This window comes from Adiantum capillus-veneris, chromosome 11, assembly GCF_014529385.1.
Source record: "Adiantum capillus-veneris isolate H3 chromosome 11, ASM1452938v2, whole genome shotgun sequence".
Taxonomy (NCBI): domain Eukaryota; kingdom Viridiplantae; phylum Streptophyta; class Polypodiopsida; order Polypodiales; family Pteridaceae; genus Adiantum; species Adiantum capillus-veneris.
Window position 1 is genome coordinate 114396847 of NC_140941.1, and position 9431 is coordinate 114406277.

The following is a 9431-nucleotide window of genomic DNA, read 5'->3' on the forward strand; positions in this document are numbered from 1 at the left end:
GATTTTTATCAGTGTGCTCCACAGTGTGTGTGGGCGAGTAGTGGGGTGCAGGTGATCACTACTTTATTGGAAAGCTTGCCTTCACCCTTGTCTCATGTAGCACGATGATTTGCTCTCGCGCATCTCTCTCTCCCCTTTGCACATATAATAATGCCCCTCTAGTTGGGCTTCTCAGATGACCATGTACGGTTCTGGGGGTTTTATGTGCGTTTGCCAAGGCAAGAGACTTCTATACAGGAACCGGATTAGCTAATTGCAAATCCCCTACAGGTACGCAGAGTTCTATCACGAAGGATTGCAAAAACGGGGAGTTTTCTCGCGTGAAAACTCGTCCATTGTACAGGGGAATTGTCCTAATGTGTGCAGGAGCTTCTTAGAACGCACAGACGTGTTTGCTCCGCTCAAAATGATGCGAAACAGAAAATTATAGCCTGCTGTGTTTTTCTGCAGGTTAAGGGTTTTGCACCTAAACTGCAAGGTAACGCAGGGAAAGACTTGGGTGCTTATACAGGACAATTTAGAGAGATTTCCCGCAAGGAATCTCGTCTAATTCAAAGGGCAAGTGACCCTATAGGTGCGCGAGCTCGAGGGCTACCCAAAGAAGTGATTGGCACGCAAATCAGAGCGCAAAACAGAGAATGACAGCTTGTTGTAATATTTTGCAAGTTTAGGGTTTTGACCAGTTTTGATGCCTACAAGTCCCAGGAGCTTCGGGGAGGTGTTTTGGTGCAAATTGGAGGCCAAAAACAGAGAATTTCAGTGTGCTGTAATTTCTCGCCAAGTTTTGTGAAGTGCTCCAAAGTGCGTGGAAAGTCACCATTTACTTGGGATTTTGTCCGTGGAGGCTTCTACTATGGTTATGCTGCCGAAATCGGATTAGAGTAGGGGAATTTCAGCCCGATGAAAGTGGGACAGCTTGTAGAAGTTTACAGGTTTTTCTCAAGTGTAATAAGCATAAAGAAATGCCGAAAGGGGCGCCAATCTTTGGGGCCAACAGGGTGTCGTTGTCTGCTTGGGAGCGCTCTAGCTGCCAAGCCGCGGTCTGTTTGAAGTGTTGAATTCTTGTCATAGGTTTCTTTGTGAAGTTCCTTTGTGTCGTGAAGTTCAAGTAAAGTTTTAGGTGAAAGCTAAAGTCTACCGCCCTACCGGCCGGTCTCACCCGATCAATGTGTGTTCTCTCCCCTAGCTAACGGCCCTTTGAATCTGTCGCATATGCATTCCAAACAAGTGGCTGCCTCTCTACCTCCTCCACACACATCAAAGCAAGGCACAAAATCATCCAAACCTTCAATAAGAAGCACATAAAGGGTGACAAATGAGATATATCCAAAGGAGCATCTGTAAAGATGAATCTCACGGTCAAGCGCTAAGCTTTGGCACTATCCATAGACCCAAACCGAAGAGAGGCGTGCAACAAAAAATGTTTCCAAGGCTCAACCACAGGAAACAATCCGCTACTATGAGTTTGGAAAGCAATGCCTTGCTGTGCATTGTTGGAATTAGGGTTGCAGGGAAACGCGCACAGCTTGGAGAAGACGAAGGAAGCTCAAGGCACACAATAGAGTGTGTTACTTAGTGTACAATGGAAAGATAGATAGCCCTAGAGTGATGGGCGTATATACAATGCACTGGGGAAAAAAACTCCTAAAGAGGGAAAAAATGCCCATACGGTCCTAATGTGTTCACACACATCACTACCACATGTATATGGTAATCCTCCCTGGGAGTGATGCGGTGAACGAGGGCTAGCACAAAGAGTAAAGGGAAGTGCCATGGCCTGAGGACAGCATCAGTCCACAAAGGGGAACAAGCCCAAAGCTTTGCAGAAAGCTTCGAACTTCTCACGAGACAATGCCTTTGTGAAAAGATCTGCAAGGTTGTCCTGTGTTGGCACATAAGCCAAGTTGATCTCTCCTGGTGAGAACCTCTCCATAATGGTAGTGCACCTCAATGTGCTTTGTGCGAGCATGAAAAATTGGATTCCTCGCAACTGCCAATGCGCTCTGACTGTCAGTGTAGATGATGTTGGCAATGTCTTGTCCAATACCCAAATTAGCCATAAGGCGTCTGAGCCATACACACTCAACCGTAGCTTTGAAGACTGCCCTGCACTCAGCCTCACAACTCGAAGTGGCCACAGTAGGTTGCTTCTTGCTCAACCATGAAATACATGAACTGCCAAGCATGAAACAAAAACCACTTGTGGACACTCGCGTGTCATAACTACCAGCACAATCTGAGTCCGAAAAAGCAAGTAAATCTGGCGGCAATGATCCCCCCTTGGGATAAAACAAGCCGAGATGCAAAGTGCCACTCAAGTAGCAAAAAATCCTCTGCACGGCCTGCCAATGCTTAGATCCTGGGCTATGCATAAATCTGTTGACGTGTGAGACTGCAAACTGAATATCCAGCCTCGTGTTGCATAAATAAATGAGGTAGCCAACAGAGTTTGGTAAAGAGTGACTTCAGCACAATCACCAGACTCAACTTCAAACCTGTTTCCATGGGAGTGGCAATAGGTTTGCAATCCTCAAGTCCAAACTTACATAGCAATGTTTCTATGTAACTTTTCTGACACAAGGCAATACCACCATCACACTGCTTAAACTGTATGCCCAAGTAATGATGCAACAGCCCCAAATCTTTCATCTTGAAAGTAGCATTCAAATCAACCTTAAATTCAGCAATATGTCTCATTGGGACCAGTGATCAGTAAATTAACCACATAAAGAACAACAATGAGAAGTACATCGCCCTCACGCTTGACATATGTGCTTTCTGTTGAACTGTTACGAAGCCTCGTTTGACCAAATGAGTGTCAGCTTTCTCATACCAAGCACGAGGAGATTGCTTCAACCCATACAAAGCCTTCTTATATCTGCACACTTTGTCCTCTTGTCCTTTCTTGACAAAACCGCAAGGCTACAATACACAGACCTCCTCAAAAATGTCACCATTCAAGAAAGCAATAACAATATCAGATTGATGTACATCCCAACCAAAATGAGCTGCCAATGCACATAGAAAACGAACAGTAGTCATACGACAAGTGGGAGCAAAAGTTTCTTCATAATCTATGCCTTTCTATTGCGCATAGCCTTTTGCAACAAGTCGAGCCTTATGGCAATCAACCTCATCATCCGGCTTGCGTTTCAACTTGTAAACCCACTTTGTACTAACGGCCTTTTTGCTAGGAGGCAAATCACATAAAGTCAATGTGTCATTTTAATAAGTGCATCATATTTTGATTGCATTGCAGCCATCCAATTTTCTGAATTCTGTGCTTCATTAAAAGATGAAGCAGTTCCTCTATATCACATAAGCTAGACACAACCAAAGCATAACAATCTGATGCATAAGAGACATGGCGAGAACCAGAACGAGTATGACTAGACAAAGGTGCATCCAATTTACTGTCACGCAAAGTGTGCACCATCCATTTTGGCATACCTCTAGCATGCTCATTTTCAGCCCTTTCCTCAAGTACATCAGCATCAATAATAGGCTAATCTGTAACATTTTCAGAAACCCCCATAGGCTGTACATTTGCTTCATTTGAATTTACATTCGAACTTGAACCACTGAAAAGAGGCATTACACTGTCATAAATGTCCTTGAGCTTACATTACTATTTCTAGTACATGACAACAAAGACTGAATAGAATCTTCCACAAACACAACATCACGTGAGACCAAAATACGCTTTGTTTGCGAATAGTACAACCTGTAACCTTTGCTTTCAGCACTATAACCAACAAAAATACATTTGACAACCTTATCATCCAATTTTCTGCACTGCGCTTGTGACACTAAACCATAAGCCAAGCAGTTAAAAACACGCATGTGCTCAATAAATGGCTTTCTATCATGCCATGCTTCATATGGAGTCATAGACTACAACGTTTTTGTAGGACACCTGTTGAGTACATAAGTGGCACACATGATAGCCTCGAGCCAAAACGAATGTGGTAAAGCTTGACTCTTGACCATACATTGTGCCATTTTATTAAGAGACCTATTTTTCCTCTCAACAACACCATTTGTTGGGGCGTATACGACACTATACATTGGTGTTTTATCCCACGACTAGCAAGAAATGCATTAAATTCATGAGACATATACTCTCCCCCTCGATCGGAACGGAGGGTGCCCATAGTACATTTCGAGACATTTTCAGCCATAGCAAGAAATTGCTTGAAGCACATAAACACTTCGGACTTAGCTTTCAACGAATATATCCATGCATGCCTGGAGTAGTCATCAATGGAAGTCACGAAGTACAAGTAATGTCCCAAGGACAGAGTTTGCATAGGCCCACAAACATCACTATGCACAAGCTACAATCTGCATGTAGCACGAACTGACCCATCCTTTGGAAACTTAGCACGCTGCATTTTACCCAAAATACAGCCTTCACAAACATGTTTGACAGGTGCTTCAAGAGGCGGCAAAGAAGCAACCATATCAGATTTCTGCAAACGCAGTAAACTAGCAAAATTCAAATGCCTAAAACGTGCATGCCACAGTTTTGCATCTGAAACAATCCTTGAATCTGCAACTGCAATTGCAAAATTTTGTCCACACTTGTCATACAAAGTGAGCTTATACAGCCCATGACACAAAAGGCAAGATGCAACAATTTCATCACCAAAACTGAGATCATGAACTGTACATCTGTCATCCACAAATTTGACTACAAGACCAAGTCTAGCAAGTGCAAATACAGACAAAGGTTCTTTTTTATCCTAGGTACATACACTACATCAACAAGTGTGAAAGAGCTGTCATTTGTAGCAGTAAGCACAATCTTTCCAACTCCTTGAATAGGATAAGAGGCATTGTTTGCAAAAGTCACCGTATTCCCATGAGGGACAGACTCAATAGAGGTAAACAAATCACAATGTGAGGTAATGTGCTTTGTAACACCACTGTCAAAATACCACGCATGTGAATCTGTAGCAACTGACATACATGCATCATGGATAATAAGATCATAAGTGCACTCTGCACTAAATGTCCATTCTGCATCAACATCAACATCACAATCTCCTTTGACAGAAGACTCTACAATCGTTGCACTTGTATTGGACCTTGTAGTGGATCAAGCCTCTTTCTTCTTAGCCTCTTTTGCCTTCAATTTCGGACACTGCTTGATCAAGTGATCATTAGCTTTACAATAACCACAATGCATCTTCTTTTTGCTCTTATCACCAGAATTGCAAGACGAAGTACTGTCAGCAGAAGCATTAGGAACAGAAGTTTTGTCACTCGCAGCAGAACCATAAGAAGTGGTTACATTGCTATTTCTACCTTTTCTTTGAGCAGCAATAAAAGCCTGTTCAATTGCACGTTGCCTAGTCCTATGTTTTCTGGAAAGTGACTCTTGCAACAGCAATGTGCATAATGCATCAAACTTGACAACTTTAGGATTTCCTTGGGTCATAAGTCTCCAAGTACTAGCAAAAGTCTGGTAAGAATCTGGCAAAGCCATCAAGAACAGTCTGCACAAGTGAATTGTCAAAAATGACTGCTCTTGCAGAAATTAGTTGCTTATTAACATCCTTGACACCAGCAAAAAAAGTGTCCATTTCATCTTCCTCATGCATAATCTTCGATTCTAGCTCTTTACGCAGCAAAGCAATTTTAGCCTCATTGCGGCTTGCATAAAGACCTGCTAGAATATCCCGAAGCCTGTTTTGCAGATTTTGCCGAACGGATGTGAGGAGTGATAGTGCGGTTCACAGACAATGCAATCAATGCATGAGCCTGCGCATCTCTTACATCCCAACGAGCCTGTTCAACCGTAGGCAAAACAGCTCTAACAGCAGCAACCCTTGCAGCAAAACCTGGAGCATCTTCAACATCGCCTGCATCCACAATACAAGGACGTACATCAATGTCTTGCACAATGTTCCAAATTCCCTTTGATATAGTATATGTTGCATCATGTAAGCCCACAAAGGGTAATTATCCCCATCCAATATGTCCTTAACATCAAACATCTTGAACACATATGTGTTGTTGTCAGTCATGAAAAATGCCTACACCTGATGTGAAAACTGCCCGAAATGAGGAGAAACTGAGTGAGACCAACACGTGCTTATATAGCACAACCTGAAGTAGAATATATGGGACCTGTTATGCGCAGTAATTGGCACAGACAAAAATTCTGCACAAAATGACGAAATTGCTTTTGCAAACCTGACTGTAGTGAAAACAGAGATTGAAATGAGCCCGATATGAAATTCTGAGCAGACCAAGCTCTAAGAGCTTACCCAAAAAAAAATCCACCTGCTGACTCTCGCCAAAGCTCTGAGAAAACGAGTAGGGGTGTTCTGACGACGGTGGCGACTAAGCTCAGGAGGACGTGACATGCTCTGATACCAATTGTTGGAATTAGGGTTACAAGGAAACGCACACAACTTGGAGAAGAGGAAGGAAGCTCAAGGCACACGATAGAGAGTGTCTTACTTAGTGGCAATGAAAAGATAGATAGCCCTAGAGTGATGGGTGTATATACAATGCACGGGAAAAAAACTTCCTAAAGAGAGAAAAATTGCCCCAGCGGTCCTAGTGTGTTCACATACATCACTACCACATGTATATCCCAAGCTCTCTCCTTGCAATATAACTATGTCCCAATGAACTCATAGCCGTGTGTCAGAAGATCCATCTAAACTCCACAGAAAGTTGCACACTAGGCTTCGCAAACATGCCATGACTTCAATGTGGAGTCATGTGCGATGTAATTAATCACGCCATCGCAAGAAGTACCCAGTTCACCACAAGGTACTTCTTGCACTTGTCTAGCTGGTAGTACGAGGAAGACCAATGGCAAAGCTTCTTCCTATAGACGATAAAACTAGCTCAAATTGTTGCTCAACAGACACATCAATGCCAACATGAAAACCGAAGATTTTGCAACTTTTAGTAACATGTTGTTATTTGAAGTGCTTAAAGTTGTTCAGTCTGTTCTTTTCCGTTGGCACGTGGTGCCCGTCTCGTGATAGCCATATTGAAACGGAGACTACATGACATGGGAGTATCATGGCACTCTATGAGACTTTTATAGGGAGAGTACGGACAACAGAGGGTATTTTAGAGCCTATTCACTCTACTATTGGGGTGAAGTACAAATACCCACTTTCTTCAACTTTATTTGGATTGTATATTGATGAGATTTCTGACTATATTAAGATTACACCGGATAGAGGGGCACAACTGGAAGATTCATGGATACCTCTATTGCTTTATTTTCTCTGACTCTGTTTGGATTGTATATTGATGTTCTCTGATTCTGTTTGGATTGTATGTTGATGAGATTTCTTGACTATATTGAGACTGCAGGGGATAGAGGGGGCATAGTTGTTAGGTACATGGATACCTCTATTGCTTTATGCCGATGATATTGTGCTTATTTCAAACTCTCCAAAGGGTATGTAGAGAGATCTAGATGCGTTAATGCTTAGACACATGATAGTGGGCTCTCTATCAACCTTGGCAAAACCAAGGTGATGTCATTCACTACAACGTAGTGGGTCAAGAGATCAACACCTATTTTAACACAGTGGGTCAAGACTCAAGAGATCGGCATCTTTTTTTTACATATGGACAAGAAATAGTGGAGTCTTTAGACTCCTATACTACCTTGGTGTTGTATTTAGTGGACCTACTTTCTCTATGAGAGGTGCTCCAAAGGCGAGATTTACGAGGGAATATGAAGCATTCGGAGGACTAGAGAGGATATGTTCACAGGGGTGACTTATGGAGTGCAGATATGGGGGCCTAGCTTGGACCATCGTAGTAGATGGATGGAGATCCAAGGAGAGATCACTTGTATCCATGATCTCCAGGCTCATCCGACGGAAGCCTCAATGCCACATGAGATCACCAGAGCTAAGATGAGTGCACCACCGATTGTATGGAGTAGTGGAGGCTATTGCTAGATCGATGTCTTTCATTCATAGCACATGGAAGCTCCCACAGTAAAGATGTGCGCTTGCGTCATCACAACGTTGGCCGGTGAGGCTGATACTTTATGTTGGTTTGCACAAATATCGTCTTGGTTTGAGCTACATGGATTTAGTATGGACAGGCTAAAGCCTTTTTAGTATTCATTGGGATGCACCATCCCACACCTCGCATATTCAGAGATTAAGAGGATTATCAAACATGATCTCATTCAGCTGGATACTAGGAGGACTTGGCTGTCTCCGTAAACAAAGGACAACAGCCATAGAATGGTCAGAGATAAAGGGTAATGTCTACAAAATTTAATCCAACGATCAAGTAGCCCCTTGATACACCCTTTTTTCATCTCATAATTTGCCTTTCAAACTTTGCCTTTAATTAATCAGCTTTGAGGAACTGGGCTTTGAACCCAGTTGGCTCATCTCATTTAACATAGAAAATTCGCTGACTTGAAGCTTTGGATCAGCAGATATCAACTGCAGGCTGCACAACGAAAGCCAGACACCCCACGGCAGCAAGCTTTATGGACCATCCAGTGCATGAAGACACATTGCATGTTTGTTGTAAGACATGCGCTCTCTCTCTCTCTCTCTCTCTCTCTCTCTCTCTCTCTCAGGTACCTATGGTGATAGCAGGAACTTGGAGAGTGCCAATCGGCCGGCGAGGAAGGGCGACTAATTCAGTCATAGTAACGCTTCCCCACGCCAAATTTTTTGTGCAGGTCCTGGGAGGCGTGTAGCTTCAAATGTTTTTTAATGTTTTTTTTAGCTTCAAAGGTGGTCCATGCACAGGACAAAGAGGGTATTGAATGCCGATGAGTGTGGCCCTGGATGTGCATGGGTCCCTCGGGACTAAGTGGCACGGGCATGGGAGGGTGGGATCTACTGCCGGGGGATTGTGGGTCGTAGATTTGGAATGCGAGTATCTTAGATTACTTTTAAAAGTAATCTAGGGTACCCATGTTTTGAAAGTAATCTAGGGTACCCCCTTTTGTAGGTGTGGGTTTTGATCCCGTGACCTCACCCATGAGAGGCGCATACCCTAACCACTACGGCATGCGTGCGTTCTGAAACGTGGGGGTCCTAATTTACTTAAAACATGTATGCAAAAGGGCGACAGCCAAAAGTAATCTAGGGTACCGCCACCCAGATCTACGGCCCACAATCCCCCCGCCGTAGATCCCACCCTCCCATGCCCGTGCCACTTAGTCCCGAGGGATGGGCGAAGGGCATGCGAAGCTATGCGATTGTGATGTGTACACTAGTATAGAATAGCCTACAAGGCTTCATGGCCCGTCATCTTGGCAAAACAAACAACCCATTATCAACTACCAGGTGACGGCTAGGTAGTCTCAGGGGTGGAAGCTATTGGTCTTTAGCAGGGCTCAAGGCAAGGTCAAGAAATGGGGGCAAAAGGGATTGGTACTAAGCATATATTAGTAGTACATGGATTCCCAAATG

At 43.5% G+C, this 9431-nt stretch overlaps 1 protein-coding gene across 4 annotated transcripts in view; it reads right to left on the reverse strand.

Annotated features, from left to right (window-relative positions):
* LOC147447864 (flagellar radial spoke protein 5-like) overlaps nt 1-8747 on the reverse strand; it is a 91045-nt gene extending 82298 nt beyond the window's left edge. For 3 of the 4 annotated variants that reach the window (XM_086523732.1, XM_086523730.1, XM_086523733.1), the window contains exon 1: nt 8592-8747. In XM_086523732.1, coding sequence (XP_086379858.1) covers nt 8592-8658 — 67 coding nt within the window. In that variant the 5' untranslated portion in view covers nt 8659-8747. The remainder of the gene's footprint in view (nt 1-8591) is intronic. The other variant, XM_086523734.1, reaches the window with a different exon arrangement.
* Between the last annotated feature and the right edge of the window lie 684 nt (nt 8748-9431).